Genomic DNA, 17438 nt, shown 5'->3' on the forward strand with positions numbered 1-17438 from the left:
TCAGAAAACCCATTTATAACTGGAACAAAAATAATAAGATCCCTGGGAATCAACCCAACCAAAGACAAGAAAGACCTGTACTCGCAAAACTGTAGGATGTGGATGAAAGAAACTGAAGATGACACAAATAGAAAGACATTCCATGCTCCTGGATTGGAAGGACATTGTTAAAATGTCTATACTGTCCAAAGCAGTCTACGTGTTTAACGTAACCCCTATTAAAATACCAACTGCATATTTCACACAGCTAGAACTAACAATCCTAAGATTGGTATGGAACCACAAAGGACCCCAAAGACAATCTTGAAAAGGCAAAGCAAAGCTGGAGGCATCGCAATTCTGGACTTGAAGTTATAATACAAAGCTGCGGTGATCAAAACAGTATGGTACTGACACAAAAAGAAACACGATGAATGGAACAGAATAGAAAATCCAGATACAAACCCACAACTATACAGCCAACTAATCTTCAACAAAGCAGGAAAGAACATCCCATGGGAAATTCTCTTCAACAAATGGTGTTGGGAAAATGGGAGAGCAACATGCAAAAGAATGAAATTGGATCGCTTTCTTATACCAACACAAAAATAAATTCAAAATGGATTGAAGACCTAAGTATGAGATCTGAAACCATAAAAATCCTATAAGAGAACACAGGCAGTAACCTCTTTGACATCAGCCATAATAACTTCTTAGAGGACAGGTCTCCTGAAGTGAAGGAAACAAAAGCAAGAATAAAGTATTGGACTTCATCAAAATAAAAAGCTTCTAGGGGCACCTCAGTGGCTCAGTGGGTTAAGCCTCTGCCTTTGGCTCAGGTCATGATCTCAGGGTCCTGGGATCGAGCCCCGCATTGGGCTCTCTGCTCAGTAGGGAGCCTACTTCCCCCTCTCTCTCTGCCTGCCTCTCTGCCTACTTGTGATCTCTATCTGATAAATAAATAAAATCTTAAAAAAAAAAAAAAAAAAGAATGAAATGAGGTAATGCAGGTAGGGAGCCTAGGATAATGCTGAGGACCCAGCAAGAACTCTGAGTGTTACTGGGGTTGTTTCACTACTTGGCACCTGCTCTTAACAAACTACCACTGATCTCCTATCCCTTAGAAAACATAAAAAAATCAAATTCTTCTCTTCAGCCTGAGTCTTCAGCCTCTTCATTTCCAAAGCACCTAACAGGGCTCTGCATGTAGTGGGTGGTCACCCAGAGTGGACGGATAATCGCTACCGCCTCCATCCACCGCACGGCCAACTCCTTGGACTCAGATGGAAATACTGCCCTAGGGCAGCTGAATGTCATCGATGACTTAAGGCTTAAAGTAAGGTCGGGGCGCCTGGGTGGCTCAGTGGGTTAAGCCTCTGCCTTCGGCTCAGGTCATGATCCCAGGGTCCTGGGATCGAGCCCCGCATCAGGCTCTCTGCTCAGCGGGGAGCCTGCTTCCTCCTCTCTCTCTGCCTGGCTGCCTACTTGTGATCTCTGTCTGTCAAATAAATAAATAAAATCTTAAAAAAAAAAAAGGAATGAACTCTTGCCATTTGCGATGACATGGATGGAGCTAGAGAGCATAATGCTAAGTGAAATAAGTCAGACAGACAACAAGTACCATGATTTCACTCCAATGTAGAATTGAAGAAACAAGCAAAGTGGGGGGGGGGGGGGATGAGAGAGAAAGAAAGAGAGAGAGAGTCTCAAAGCAAGAAAGAGATTCTTAACTACAGAGGACAAACTGCGGGTCACCAGAGGGAAGGTGTTTGGAGGGAGGGGGGAAATAGGTGACGGCGTTAAGGAGATATTATTAAATTTGCAGATATTATTAGAAAGTCCTAGTTATGGGAACCACATACACTTAACCATATAAAGCCATTTTTGTTCTGTGCAGGAAATACACAGCTTCGAAGGTGTAGAGAACAGTCGTGGTCTGCACGGCAGCAGTGGGAATAACAGACTTGTCTGGGCCAGGACCTCGCCTGCGTGTAAGACCTTTAGAGAAACCTACTTGATGACACCATACTTTAAAAAGGATGGTTTGGACCAGTAAATCATACTTTGGGGTTCTAGAGTTAACAGTAGGTTTAGGTTATCGGATGATATATGGAGAGACCCACATGCTAAGGATCAGCAGGGTCCCCTCCCGGGTGTGTTGGGGTCACACAAGCGAGTGCCGTACCTGGATGCCCTTCTCCCACTGACCCGTGTACTCCTCGTTCGCCGTCAGCCACCTCATCCTGCCTTCCCCGTGGCGCATGTTGTTTTCCCACTGACCTTCGTATATGTTTCCAGATTTGTAACTAGGACAAAAAAAAAAAATTTTGAAAATAATCAGTTATTTTTTAATATCATACTTCTCTTTAAGAAGACTTTCTTTTGGGGCACCTGGGTGGCTCAGTGGGTTAAAGCCTCTGCCTTCGGCTCAGGTCATGATCCCAGGGTCCTGGAATCGAGCCCCTCATCGGGCTCTCTGCTCAGTGGGGAGCCTGCTTCCTCCTCTCTCTCTGCCTTCCTCTCTGCCTACTTGTGATCTCTGTCAAATAAATGAATGAAAATCTTTAAAAAAAAAAAAAAAAGACTTCCTTTTAAGCTTCTTCTCTCGACACCTTGGAAGAAATCCAACCCTTGTGCCCATACGGTCTTCTTAAGTTCAAGGGATAGCCGTGTGGTCAGTAGAAATCATCATCTTCCGGGTAGGATAAACCACTTTATTAAATCCTCAGTCATTTAATAATGTGAGAAAGTGGATAACTGCACAGATTTTAAATCTTTTAAAACTAACTCCCTATGGTATTATGATTAGTTAACATTATTATAATTATAATTATAAATTATTAAAGTATTTGACTCTATCAGTTCAATCTAAAGTCAAGCAAATGGGGGCACTGGGGTGGCTCAGTTAGTTAAGCGTCTGCATCTGGCTCAGATCATGATCTCAGGGTCCTGGGATCGAGTCCCACTATGGGCTCCTTGTTTAGCCTTCTTCTCTGTCTCCCTCAGTCACTCCCCTGCATGTGCTCTCTCACTCTGTCAAATAAACAAATAAAATCTTTATTAAAAAATAAAAATAAGGGATGCCTGGGTGGCTCAGTCGGTTAAAGCCTCTGCCTTCGGCTCAGGTCATGATCCCAGGGTCCTGGGGTCAAGCCCTCATTGGGCTCTCTGCTCAGTGGGCAGCCTGCTTCCCCCCCCCCAACCCCCACCTGCTTGTGATCTCTCTCTCTGTCAAATAAATAAAATCTAAAAAGAAAATTATTCGGGCCCACACACGCACTTTTCACCCACCCCACGTGCGGTAGTGACGGTACCTACCATCGGATCCCCCAGCCATTTCTGATGTTGTACACCCAGTCCCCCTCGTACCAGGAGGTACCCTCTTGATTGTAATAAATAGAGCCCTAAAATAAATAATATCATTTTTTTAAAAAATCAAGCCTCATAAAACGAATGTTTATTAAAGATTTAAAGATAAATGAATTCCGGGAGTCTTAACCACACAGAAGTCAATGTCATCCTTGGGGCAAGACACCTAATCTGTCGTATGTTTCTGTCTTGGAATCAAGAAGACGGGCAGGCAGCCCCCACGTGAGAATGAGACGTCACAGATCAATTCCTCCCTAATAACGAAGTGTCGCGTTAAGGCACGGGATGACGACAACCATCATGTTGAGTCTGTCATATTTGGTAACTCTGAGTCAAGTAAGTCCCTGAACAATCCTGTTCTGTTGTTACCTAAAGTGAGTAGTAGCACCTTCCATACAAGTGAAGGTCTGTCCTCACCACCCCCCCTTTTTTTCGGAAAGAGAGAGAGCACTTGCTCGAGCAGGGGGGAGTGCAGGGCAGGGAGAGGGAGAGAAGCCCAAGCAGGTTCCACACCCAGCAGGAGCACAATGCTGGGCTCAATCCCCCAACCTGGAGGGGAGGGGAAGAAAAGAGAACATGAAAAGAAAAAAAAGAGAAGAGAAGAGAAGAGACGGGAAAGGAAGGGAAGAGAAGGGAAAAAGAGAACACAATGGACAGAACAGTCTAGATCTGAGCAAACTGATGATTGTAAGGGTAGACTGTTCCTTCTCTTACATTTTCCAAAAACATGGCTACAGTACTTTTTCATCCCACACAAAAGCAAGACAACAACGCCAGGAACAGCAGCCTTGCTCAGAAGTGAATGTAATGTGCATTGCTGGCGAGAGGGTTGGCTGGAACAGCTGCCATGGGGAACAGTTTGGAGGTTCCTCAGAATGTTCAACATCCGGTTGCCATAGTCCACTCCCAGGTTCATTTGCCAGAGAACGGAGAGCAAGTACTCAGGGAAATGCTTCCACGCACGTTCGTAGCAGCGCTATTCACAGAAGCCCAAAGACGGGGAGAGCCCAAGTGACCATCAGTGGATGAGCGGATACACGAAATGTGGTCCATCCATTCACTGGGCTACCATTCAGCCACGGAAAGGTATTAAGTACCTACACTATGGATGAATCTTAGAAATATGGGGTGAGGGCGCCTGGGTGGCTCAGTGGGTTAAGCCTCTGCCTTCAGCTCAGGTCATGGTCTCAGGGTTCTGGGATCGAGGCCCGCATCAGGCTCTCTGCTCAGCGGGGAGCCTTCTTCCCAGTCTCTCTCTCTCTGCCTTCCTCTCTACCTACTCATAATCTCTCTCTCTGTCTGTCAAATAAATAAAATCTTAAAAAAATAAAAAGAAAGAAAAAGAAATATGGGGTGAGTGAAAGAAGCCAGACACAGAAGGTCCCATACTGTAGGGCTCCATTCCTAGGAAACATCCAGACTAAGTAAAGCCGTAGAGACAGAACACAGATAGGGGGCTGCTGGGGGGTCGGGGTGGGGAGTACCTGCTGACTGGGTAATGGGGTTTTATTCTGAAGTGCCGAGGACAGAGTTGGAAGTCGCCCAACACCGGGAGTGCCCGAAATGCCACCAAACTGCTGAGGCTAAAACGGTCCGTTTCACATGGTGTGAATTTCATGTCAATCAACAGAAAGTGAATCTACTTTCACAACGGCCCCCCCACCTCCCACCCTCCGTGTTTGGACAGGAGTCACGGGGCTGCCTCACCCACCTTCCCGTGTCTCTTGCCGTGACACCAGTGGCCGATGTAGGACACGGGGTGCGTGCCGCATTTGAACATACCAAATCCTTGCCTCATGCCGTGTGTCACTTCTCCTTCGTAGGTGCTGCCATCCGGCCACGTGTACACGCCGTGGTTCATGGGGATGTTCTTCACAAACTCTCCCTAGAGCAAACCAGCCCAGAGAGTGAGGGAGACCGAAAGCAGGGAGAGACCCCTACTCCTGTGGGTGGCTTGAGATGCCTCCTTGATGACTGGGAACTATTCCCGTCTCTCCTCCGTGGAAACAGTGGCGTATCTCCTCCCACCCCAGTTTCCACCCACCTCCTTCCTTCTCTACACACCCCCTACTCTCTCACGTCCCCTTCCCTGGGCAGAAGCTCCAGCAGATTAAAACAGCCAGAAGCTGTGTGTAGACAAGTCTCCAAGAGGCAAACAGGGGACATGGAAAGGTGCTGGTTTCTGATTCTGGCCTTGGGCACGTGTGTGTCTTGGCACCCAGCCTGAAGGAGGCTTACTGCCCTGGCTTCCAGTGTCCTCTCCCGGGGACTCCAGGGGACTCAGGTGACAAGCCCAGCTTGGGGATCAACTGATGGAAACCCTTCTTCCCACTTATGGTTCATCAAAAGTTCTGCAGACCCATCAGCCAACCGCCTGCCCCGGGGGAGCTTTCTGGGGAATCTGTGCTGCTCAGGGCCAGGACGTCAGCCCTGAGCCACCGGATTCTCTCACTGGAACAAGAACTTGCTGGAGGAGGAAGGCAGCCCGCAGGGAGAAGGGGACAGGGTGGCCTGGCCTGAACACTGGCCGGGTCCCACGAGACCAGCTGACCTCCCTGAAGGTACTTCTGTGACAGCTCATATCCTTCCCATAAAGCCTCCGATCTAGGCTGGCATGGAAGGGTCCGTGCTAAGAGGGATTGCCGCGTGCGAGCTGCCAGAAATAAACCAAGGGGCACAGGCCGGAAGGCAGGGTGTTGAAGGGGGAGAGCTTCCCTGGGAAGGGTAGCCCCAAACCGCCATATCCTCGGGCTCCCCTGTGCCTCTGCGGCTCACCTCCCGCTGTGCAGCCCCGGTGAGCTGCCCAGCTGGCCCAAACCTGCCTCGGTTTCCCTCACTTGGCTGCTAGTTGACTATGTGCATCATGGGCATGTGCTTTAAATATTTTCATGTTACCCCTTACAGATGCCATCACGAGCAGCTCTGCAGTCACAACGTCTAGAAGAACCTTCTAGCCGTCCATTAAAAACGCACATTCCTTTAAACCAGCAAGACGGCTTGAGGGAGACCCACAAGAGAGGAATGAAAGCAGCCAGTAAAAACAGCTTGAGCTGGCTAGATGGATACGGTTTGACCTCCACCAAAATAAATAATAAAAAATAATAATAATAAAATAAATACAAATTTAAAATATAAATAAATTAATAAATAATAAATAAAGGACAGAAGAGAATGTGTAATGGACTGCTTGTGTTTGTAAAGGGTGGGAGAGAGGCCAAAAACAAATCCACACAGAGAACACACAGAGACTTCTAGAACGTAGAGATGAAACGGGTAATGATCACCAGGAGCCCATGTGGGAATGAGTCACTTTTCACCTATAGTCTCTGGGTCTTTGGTTAAATACAGTTAAATACAGTTTAATACAGTAACGTATTACATGCTTTACCTCATATTTTAGTCCATCGGCCCAAACGTAAGTCCCTTGTCCGTGCATGAGCCCTTCTGAAAACATACCCTTTAAAAGAGAATGACAAAGCCTTAGGACCAGGCCTTCCATTCTACATAAAACCTGCCACTGTGGCTTCAGTTCTGAGGATGGAGGCTTATCCCCCCTTTCATCTGCATGAAATGCTGGTCCAAATGCCCCAAAACGTACACCCATCATCAGTCCTATGCAATGGTACAACGTGAACTGTAATTTCAGTCTGTACCTTCCTCTCCTAATTAAGCAGTGAAAAATGCTGGCATTCAAAAGAATTCATACACTTTGGGTTGTGCACATCACAGTGTAATGATCTTTTTTTAAATTATTGAAACTAGATAGACCTGGTAAAAAACCATTATCCGGATATTAGCAACTACTCCATTTGTAAATTTCATGCCTGTCCGTCTTCCAGTACTGGGATTTATCCGTGTGGGTGTGTCCGTGTATATGAACATATTCATGTATGTGTATGATCTACAGCTGTTAATATCGTCCGTTTACACTTAGTGTCTGCTGTTAACTAGTAGGAACTAGTCACTAACAGCTCAGCACACCTGGATGTCTAAATGTGATCAGAGGAAAGGAGGAGAAGGACACGTCCAGTTCTCCCCTGGGATCACCTGGGTAGAGGTGGGGTACGTGGAGGGGAGGACGCACCCTATGTAAACAGCACCCAGCACCCTAACTCAGTGATTCTCAGACTCTGCCATGCTTCAGAGTCACCTGTGGATTGTGAGCACACAGATTGCTGGGCCCACCCCTGAAATTCTGACTCATCAGCAGGTCTGGGCTGGGGCCTGAGAATCTGCATTTTGAAAAAATCCCCAGGTAATGCTGTTGGTCCCCCAGACCACGCTTCTCCAGAGAACTGTGGCCCTAACTCGCTAGCAAGAAGACACATTGTATCATCAGCCCTGGGTTCATGTGGGCTCACGACAGGCAGGCGGGGACTGAGGAAAATGTGGGACCGCCAGTAGTTTTCCAACTCCTGGCTGGCTCGTTTGTGATTATGGAATCGATTAGAGTCACAACAACCAGCATTTTAACAAACTAGACTAGAAAGGATCACGCTGCCTCTATGTGGGAAGGGCAAAGGTTTCACGAAATGTTTGGTTTCATTGTCTTATCTTTAGGGGATTATGATCTATATCTGTGGCCAACCCGTGGTCTCATGACGTGGGGCCTGGGGCTACGGAGTCATTCTGCTGGGTCGGCCTCTCTCACAGCTTAAAGGAGATGCTCTAGAAACGGAGGGTGTCTGTCCCCACATGAACGGGGAAGGAGAGGCCAGCAGGCCAGGCTTGAGCTACGGGTGACTAAGCCAAGCACCTGAGGGTAGTGGGAGCTGATGCCGCATCCTCAGTGGCCTGGGGCGGGCTGGTGCCACGTGATCCAGACCTGGATGTCCTGTTGAAACGTGGCAAGGCTGCCTTTGGCACCACGATGCTCAAAGAGGATTCTGATCAGGACGAACGCAGCTGCTTATTCCCAAACTGGCGAAGGCCAGACGGGACAGTCGTCTTAGTGAATATCATTCAGCCATAAAAGTTCCTAAAAAGGCCGTTATTATGACCAGGAATAAGGACGTGTCATATGTTTAGTGGGGGGAAAAAAAAATCGGGGCACAGAAACCCACGCTCTAGGACCCCAACTGCAACAATCTGTTCTTATTATAAGCACGCGTTTCTTTGATAATCTGAAAGATTATATTAATGATAATAATAATAGTAATCAATATGTTGGATGGCAAAAAAATGAAAACACCTCATACCTAATAATTATGGTACAGTATTGAACAGTAAATCAGAACACCATGCAATATATATAAAATATATATTTCTGTTATATAATTATATATTTATATATTCTATAATTAGATAATATACAGTATGAATAAAATACAGTATAAAAACCAGTGTAAATAAAATACAGTATAAATAAAATATATTTTATATTTATAGAAGAGGAAATGGGAGTTAGTGTTTACATGGGGACAGAGTTTCCATCTGGGAGCATGAAAAGTTCCAGAGATGGATGGTGGGGAGGGTTCTACCATGAGGGGATCGTCTTTAATGCTACTGAACTGTACACTTAAAAATGGTTACAATGGTAAATTTTAGGTATGTTTTACCACAAAATATTTAAGTTATGAAAACCATGCAGTAATACGGCAAAGTATTCATAAGTGAAAAAAGAGTCAAGATCCTATCTACAAACGCTACAGGCCCACGTGAATGAGGATGCTTCCATTCAAGGAACAAAAGGGACACACGGCAACTCAAACTACTTACTGGGAGAGAAGGACGATCCTGGGACTTTCCTCTTCCGTATTTACTTTAGTCACTTTAATGTTGTTTGTACAATAAATAAATATCAGGAATAGAAAACAACCTAAAATGACAACTTCGGGGCACCCAGGTGGCTCAGTCATTAAGCGTCTGCCTTCAGCTCAGGTCATGATCCTGGGGTCCTGGGATCTAGTCCTGCATCAGGCTCTGTACTCAGCGGGAAGCCTGCTTCTCCCTCTCCCTTTGCCTGCCACTCCCCCTGCTTTGTTCTTTCTCTCTTTCAAATAAATAAAATCTTGGGATGGCTGGGTGGCTCAGTTGTTTAGGTGTCTGCCTTTAGCTCAGGTCATGATCCTAGGGTCCTGGGTCTCTCTCTCTCCCTCTTTCTGACTAATAAATAAAATCTTTAAAAATAAATAAATAAAATTAAAAAAAAAAGATTTATTTATTTGACAGAGAAAGAGATCACAAGGAAGCAGAGAAGCAGGCAGAGAGAGAGAGAAGCAGGCTCCCTGCTGAGCAGAGAGCCCAATGCGGAGCTCAATCCCAGGACCCAGAGACCATGACCCGAACTGAAGGCAGAGGCTTAACCCACTGAGACACCTAGGCACCCCAATAAATATAATCTTTTTTTTTTTAAAGATTTTATTCATTTATTTGACAGAGAGAGATCACAAGTAGGCAGAGAGGCAGGCAGAGAGAGAGGGGGGAGGAAGCAGGCTCCCTGCTGAGCAGAGAGCCCAACGCGGGGCTCAATTCCAGGACCCTGGGATCATGACCCGAGCCGAAGGCAGAGGCCCCAACCCACTGAGCCACGATGACTTCAGTTGTATGGAGCCATGTTTTTACCTTAGAATAGGTAATCGAAGTAAAATCAGCGTTAAATACTTCCAACTTCTTCTGAAGAATCAGCAGACTTTCCTGAAGATACAAATCTAAAACTCTCACCGAACATTCTAACCTTCCTCCCTGCCCGCTCCCGAAATGTGTCACTCACGTGGTAGGTGCAACCTCCTTGAAAGACCGCAAAGCCTTCTCCCTCATATAGTCCACGGACTTTTTCCCCCTCGTAGCTACAAAGAAATACAGCAATGAGTGGCGTGAGCAAACCTCAGTGACAGCGGGTTAAAGTCATAATTAACATCGGTGAAGAAGTACAAGTGATCTCTCATGTTCATTCACTTAACAAACATTCCCTGAGGTGCCACTATACCCCTTTCTGAGCACTGGGCCCAAGCCATGAACAAGACAGGAAAGTTCCTGCCCTTGGAAGCTTGTGGGTCACTGAGGAGACTCAGGCAACACACAGGAAACACACAAACAAGGTAATTCCAGATCATATGCAATTTGGGGGGAAAGACATGATTGGGGAAAGTGACTGAGAATATGGAGGATGCTGCTGTGTACAGGCAGTCAGGGCAGAGGCCTCTCAGAGGACTTGGGAGCTGTACTGAGACCCACAGGTCATGAAACAAACAGCCTTATGAAGAATCCTGGGAAGAGGAAATAGCAAGTACAAAGGCCCTGGGGCAGGAAAGAGCCTGACAGCTCGAGTTCAGCCAACAGAGGGGAAGGAGGCCCAGCTGGGGCACAGGACAGAGGGAGGAGAGGAGACAGAGGTTCAGGGGCTTCAGGAAAATCCAGAGCTCGAGGAAGAACCTGGAGAAGGCTGTAAGAGGGGAGTTGGCCAAGGTTAGAGTTAGGTCGTAAAAAGAGCACTCTGGCTGGCCCCTGTGTGAAGAGATTGTGCAGAGAGCTAACAACGAGGGGGAAAGAGTGAAAGAGGGTAGAGATGGAAAGTGAAGGTTTATTCTTGACAGTGTCTGTCCAGGATGATGAAAAAGTTCTGGAAATTGACATTGGTGATGGTTGCACAACAGGGTGAGTGTACTTAATGCCACTGAACTGTACACTTAAAATGGTTAAAAAAGGAAATTTTATGTGTATATTTTTTAAGCAGTTTCAAGCCCCAGGACGGAGCCCAGTGTGGGGCTTGAACTCATGACCCTGAGGTCAAGATATGAGCTGAGATCATGAGTTGGACACTTCACCACTGAGCCACCCAGGCGCTCCCTAGGTTATGTGTATTTTACTATGACAATTTTACAGTTTTTCTTTTAAAGGTATATTCTAGACATGGGACCAAAAAGGCTTGCTGATGTGCTGGCTTTGGGGAAGAGGGGAGAGGACAGCACGCAGATTTTGAGTTCAAAACCAGGGAGAAAGGGGCGCCTGGGTGGCTCACTGGTTTAAGCCGCTGCCTTCGGCTCAGGTCATGATCTCAGGGTCCTGGGATCGAGTCCCGCATCGGGCTCTCTGCTCGGCAGGGATCCTGCTTCCCTCTCACTCTCTCTGCCTGCCTCTCTGCCTACTTGTGATCTCTCTCTGTCAAATAAATAAATAAAATCTTAAAAAAAAACAAAATAAAACAAAACAAAAAAAAAAACAGGGAGAAAATATGTGATTTGGGACTACACTCAGCTCTACGCTCTGGGGTAAGTGAGGTGAAAACCAAAAGGACAGGGGACAGCCATGACCAAACTGGGCTTCATCCAAGAAGCCAAGGAAGATTCGACGGTAGAAAGTCTATAAACACAACTCATGACATCAACAAATCAAAGGAGAAATACCATATGTTTATATCAAGATGCCAGGAAAGCATTTGATAGAATTCAGCAATCATTTCTAAATGATGCAAGGAAACTACCTAAACATAGGAGACGGTTTATGCAAAGGGCCAGCATCTATGATTTTTGCGAGTGAAATACCAAAATCGACGCCCTTAAAAATCAGGAACACGAACAGGATGCCTGAAATTCCCACCAATTACTCATCACTTCATTTGTCCTGAGTATATAGGCCTTCAGTAATGAAAACAAATAAAGAAAATGTCAAAGAGTTTTTTTAAGTCACGGTAGCTCCATTCAGTGGTATCGACACCTCCCCTCGCTCCCAAGACACATATGTGTTTCACGGCGCTCTTGGCCTGGATCTGGACCCGCTCTGTGTCAGGATATCCTCTGATTCCCACATCAGGGCAACCCCAGGCTCACCTTCCCTGAACTAAGTCAGTGGTCACTGCTGAGTTGCTCTAGGAAGAGCCCCACGTAGAACATAATTAAACACTGACTACACAGACCGCATTTCCTGCTTTGTAATATCCTTCTGCAACGCTCACCCAGAGTTGGCACAGGTAATTCATTAATAAATGGCCACTGACAGAAGTCAGTGGCACTTCCATATACAGTAACAGCAGAAAGAACAATTAAGAAAACAATTCCATTTATGGGGCGCCTGGGTGGCTCAGTGGGTAAAGCCTCTGCCTTCAGCTCAGGTCATGATCTCAGGGTTCTGGGGTCAAGCCCTCATCGGGAGCCCTCATCGGCAGCCTGCTTCCCCCACCCCAACCCCCACCTGCTTGTAATCTCTCTCTCTCTCTGTCAAACAAATTTTAAAAAAAGAAGGAAAACAATTCCATTTATAATTGCACTAAAAACAATCAAATATGTAGAAATGAACTCAGCTGAAGTGGTGAAAGACCTGTTCTCTGAAAACTACAGAGCACAGGCGAAAGAAGTTGAAGGTGATACAAACAAATGGGAAAACATTCCATGCTCATGGATTGAAAGAACCAACACTGTTAAAACGTCCATACTACCCAGAGCAATCTGTGGATTCAATGCAATGCCTATCAAAATGCCAACAGCGTTTTTCACAGAACTAGAACAAATAATACTGAGATTTGTATGGAACCACAAAGACCCTGGATAGCCCAAGCAATCTTGAGAAAGATGAACAGAGCTGCAGGTATCACAATCCGAGATTTCAAGATATACTACAAAGCTGTAGTAATCAAAACAGTATGGTAGAGGGACAAAAGTAGACACATAGATCAGTGAAATAAAATGGAGAGCCCAGTAAACCCACAGTTATATGGTCCATTAATCTACAACAAAGGAGGCAAGAATATACAATAGGGATAAGACAATCTCTTGACAAATGGTGCTGGGAAAACTGGACAGCAATTTGCAAAAGAATGAAATTGGACTACTTTCTTACACTATACATAAAAATAGACCGAAAATGGATTAAAGATAAGTGTAAGACCTGAACCCATCAACCTCCTAGAAGACAGCACAGGCAGTAAATTTCTCTGACATCAGCCACAGCAACATTTTTCTAGATGTGATTCCTCAGGCAAGGGAAACAAAGGCAAAAATAAGTTACAGGGACTACATCAAAATAAAAAGGCTTTTGCATAGCAAAGGAAACCATCAACAAAACAAGGCAACCTATTGACCAGGAGAAGATCTTTGCAAACGATACATCCAATAAGGGGTTAATGTGTAAGGTACATAAAGAACTCATACAACTCAACACCAAAGATACAAATGATCCCATTAGGGGCACCTGGGTGGCTCAGTGGGTTAAAGCCTCCGCCTTCAGCTCAGGTCATGATCCCAGAGTCTTGGGATCGAGTCCCGCATCAAGCTCTATGCTCAGCAAGGAGCCTGCTTCCCCCTCTCCCTACTTGTGATCTCTGCCTGACAAATGAATAAATAAAATCTTTACAGGAAAAAAGCAATCCCATTAAAAAACAGGCAAAGGACCCATTAAAAAACAGGGAAAGGATACACATTTTTTCCAAAGACGTACAAATGGCCAACAGACACATGAAAAGATGTTCAAACTCACTCACCACCAGGGAAATGCAAATCAAAACCACAATGAGATGTCACCTTACACCTGTCAGAATGGTTAGATCAAAGAAACAAGGGTTCATGAGGATGTGGAGAAAAGGGAACCCTCGTACACTGTTGGTGGGAATGTAAATTGGTACACACCATGGAAAACAGTATGGAGGTTCCTCAAAAAATTAAAAATAAAAAACCATATGATCCAGTCATTCCACCACTGGATATTTGCCCAGGGAAAATGAAAACACAAATTCGAAAACATAAATGCACCCCAGGTTGACTGCAGCATTATTTACAAGAGCCAAGATTTGGAAGCAACCCAAGCATCCATCTGTAGATGAACAGAAAAAGATGGTAGTACACACATGCAATGAAATATACTCAGCCGTAAAAGGGAATGAGATCTTGCCTTTTGCAACCATATGGATGGACCTAGAGCATATTATAAGTGAGATAAGTCAGAGAAAGACAAACCTGATTTCACTTCTAGGAGGAATCTAAAAAACAAACAAAAAGCAAAAAAAGACCCACAGATGCAGAAAACTGATGGTTGTCAGAGCAGAAGCGGGGTGAAGAGGAGAGGGAGATACAGGCTTCCAGTTATGGCATGAGTAAGGCGTGGGGATAAAAGCCTCAGCAAGGGGATAAACTCAACAGTGTTGCAATAAGACCATATGGTGCCGGATCACAGCTATGCTTGTGGGGAGCACAGCATAGTGTCTGTGGAGGCTGAATCACGATGTCAATGTCGTACACTTGAGACCAATCTAACATTGTGTAACAATGAGTCAACTAAGAAATAAAAATAGAAGTGGCCATTGATATCGTTCAAATGATAAATCTTGACTGAGCACCCACGAAACGTAAGGTCTGGTGTTCGATATTCTTGGGTGTGTTTCGGCTGGGACTGAATATTCCACCTGACAGAGAGGGTAAGACCTAGAGACAAATTACAGCGATCATACACGCTAGATATGTATGTAACAGGAAGGAAAAGATGTTATGTCCGATGTATATACAGTGACACATAATAGAAAGTGGGAAGTATGATAAAAGACGTTTTGAGCAAAATTACTTCCCACTGGGAAGCAGCAGTGGAGAAGTTTGGACCAGAAGAGCAGGTGGGATTTGGTCACTTAGAAACAAAGGACAAATACTTCAGCAAAGCTACCTTTGCAAGCAAAGGTAAAACCGATGGGATGGTGGTGAGAAGCCTCGCTGGGCTCTTGAGTTTGAGAGGAGAGAGGCAGGCTGGGGTCAGGTCAGAGCATCAGGCTAAGGAGTGTTGTGCTAGAGACAATGAAAGAAATCAAAAGTTTCTAGGAGTGTGGGATCCAGCCTCCAAATGGCTCCCAGAGAGTCTCCCTTCCGAGCACTTGTACGCTTGTGGAAGCCTCACGCACACGCAAGAGGGCTGACCCATGGGGCCACCAGGATGTTACAGATATGACAGAGAGGGACATCCTGAGGCTGGCCATAAAAGACACGTGGCTTCTACCCTTGCTCTCTCTTGGATTACTCTCTGGGGAAGCCAGCTGCCCAGGGAGCCGCTCTGAAATCATCGGAGCAGCCAGCCAAGCCTTCAGATGATGGCAGTCTAGATTCCCATCTCGGCTGGACCTCCAGACATCCTAACCCAATACCATCCAGCTAAGCTGCTCCCCGATTCTTGATCCCCATAAACTGTGTCCAGTAACCTTTGTCTTAATGATCACATTCTGGGGTGACCTGTTACAAGGACAGATCACCAATGCAGGGAGTGATAGAAACAATTAGGAAGGCAGATCTCAAATCTTTTTTTAGGAAATGAGGCCAACAGTTCAGTGAAGAGATAACGAAGAGGCAAAGCAAGCATTAGAGAAAAGGACTAATGAGAGAAGCATAGAGAAAAAAGAAACACAGCATGACAGGGAAGGGGAAGAACAGCCTGGAGAGGTAGGGAAATGGTAGCACCCATCCAGAAAACAAGAGATCAACGGAGAAGCCAAAGGCTTGACAAGTAGCGACATGGAAGCTTCTATGGGGTGTGATTTTCCCAGTTAAGAACCGGAGGCTCAGGGCACCTGGGTGGCTCAGTCGGTTAAGCATCTGCCTTCACGTCAGGATCTCAGGGTCCTGGAATTGAGCCTTGCATTGGGTTCCCCACTCAGTGGGGGTGGGGGTGGGGAGTCTGCTTCTCCCTCTCTTTTTGCCCCTCTCCCCGCTTGTGCTCTCTTGCAGTCTCTCCCTCTCTCAAATAAAAAAAAAGTAGCAGCAGCTGAGGCTCAGAAAAGTTCAATGACGGAGCTGCTGTCACAGAGCTAAGATTCCAATCCCGATCTCATTTCAAGTCCTGCAGTCTTTGGGTTGGGACACCAGGGGGCTTGAAGTCCAGTGGATGATGTCCAGTAAGGAGTTAAAAATCTGAACATCAAACTCAGGAGAGGGACCTAGATTTTTATAGTCATGGCAGAGGTGGGGGGCGGGGGGAAACAGGGAAATCCACAATAAGAAACCGTGGAGAAGGAGAACAGAGAGCAGAGAGAGGGGAACATGGAAGACGTAGCCCATTAAAATCACCTTTCAACTATGATTTTGGTGAGAATGGGTTCTTCATAGTGAGTGGCGTCTTCATTCTGCTGGTTCTGTTTGGACTCTCTTCGGGGGCCCAATTCGATGGGCTGCTTTTCCATTGCTGGGACAGCACCGTGGGACATCTCTTGCCTTGCCGCACTGCCATCTTGTTTGGCTAACTCTGGATAATCAGAGAGAGAGGAAGGGGAGCGGGCAGACTTATCCCCCCTTTTGTCTACTCTTTTCTTTTCCTTCACCATTGTCTTTAGAAGTCCTCAAGTTCACTTTACTGTTTGTTTCAAAGTGCTGATCAGTTTCACCTGAAAAATAAAAATTTTCTCTCCAAACACTTGCAGGTTTCCATTGTAGTTAAAATTTTAGCTTTGCAACCCGATGTCATGGTTGTTTTCCTCCTACAGCTTGAAAAATTACAACTGTCAAGTATCACCCATTTCTAGAAAGATCTCCTCAGTTGTCCCTAAAATTTTTTAAAAACTGGAACCACCGAGTAGCATTTCTTTTCAAATACTGTCCCAGCAAGAAGGTAATCTGATACATGAGAAATGGCCGCTTAGTCCCTAAGGTTCTCCATGCTGCCAATCAATATATTTTTTTTAATCATTAAACCTTCTATTTCTTTATTTTTAAGGTTTTACTTATTTACTTGACACAGAGAGAGATCACAAGTAGGCAGAGAGGCAGGCAGAGAGGGAGGGGGAAGCAGGCTCCCCGCTGAGAAGAGAGCCCGCTGCCGGGCTCGATCCCAGGACCCTGAGATCATGACCTGAGCCGAAGGCAGAGGCTTAACCCACTGAGCCATCCAGGTGCCCCCCATCAATACTTTAAAAGCCCATCTCTCAGGGCACCTGGTGGCTCAGGTCTGCCTTCAGCTCAGGTCATGATCCCAGGGTGCTGGATTGAGCCCGGTGTCAGGCTTCCTGTTCAGCCAGGAGCCTTTCTTCCTCTCCTTCTGTGCTCCCCCTGCTTATGTGCTCCTGCTCTGTCAAGTAAATAAATAAAATCTTAAAATAAAATAAAATCCCATCTCTCAGTACATTGGCAGGGCAGAGTTCTCAAGAGCGGGGTTCGGATTCCTGAGGACGCCTTACAGCTGCGTGTTCTTGA

The 17438-nt window shown here is 45.9% G+C and overlaps 1 protein-coding gene across 1 annotated transcript in view; it reads right to left on the reverse strand.

Moving 5' to 3' along the window:
- LOC123933642 (radial spoke head 10 homolog B-like) overlaps nt 1-17438 on the reverse strand; it is a 57195-nt gene that overhangs the window by 38827 nt on the left and 930 nt on the right. The window contains exons 2-7 of the mRNA XM_045992986.1: nt 16320-16633; nt 10061-10136; nt 6737-6805; nt 5060-5233; nt 3298-3383; nt 2165-2285 (exon numbers count right to left, since the gene is read on the reverse strand). Of these exons, the coding sequence (XP_045848942.1) occupies nt 2165-2285; nt 3298-3383; nt 5060-5233; nt 6737-6805; nt 10061-10136; nt 16320-16573 (780 nt within the window). The 5' untranslated portion in view covers nt 16574-16633. The remainder of the gene's footprint in view (nt 1-2164; nt 2286-3297; nt 3384-5059; nt 5234-6736; nt 6806-10060; nt 10137-16319; nt 16634-17438) is intronic.

Source organism: Meles meles, chromosome 21 (assembly GCF_922984935.1).
Source record: "Meles meles chromosome 21, mMelMel3.1 paternal haplotype, whole genome shotgun sequence".
NCBI classification, from domain to species: Eukaryota; Metazoa; Chordata; class Mammalia; order Carnivora; family Mustelidae; genus Meles; species Meles meles.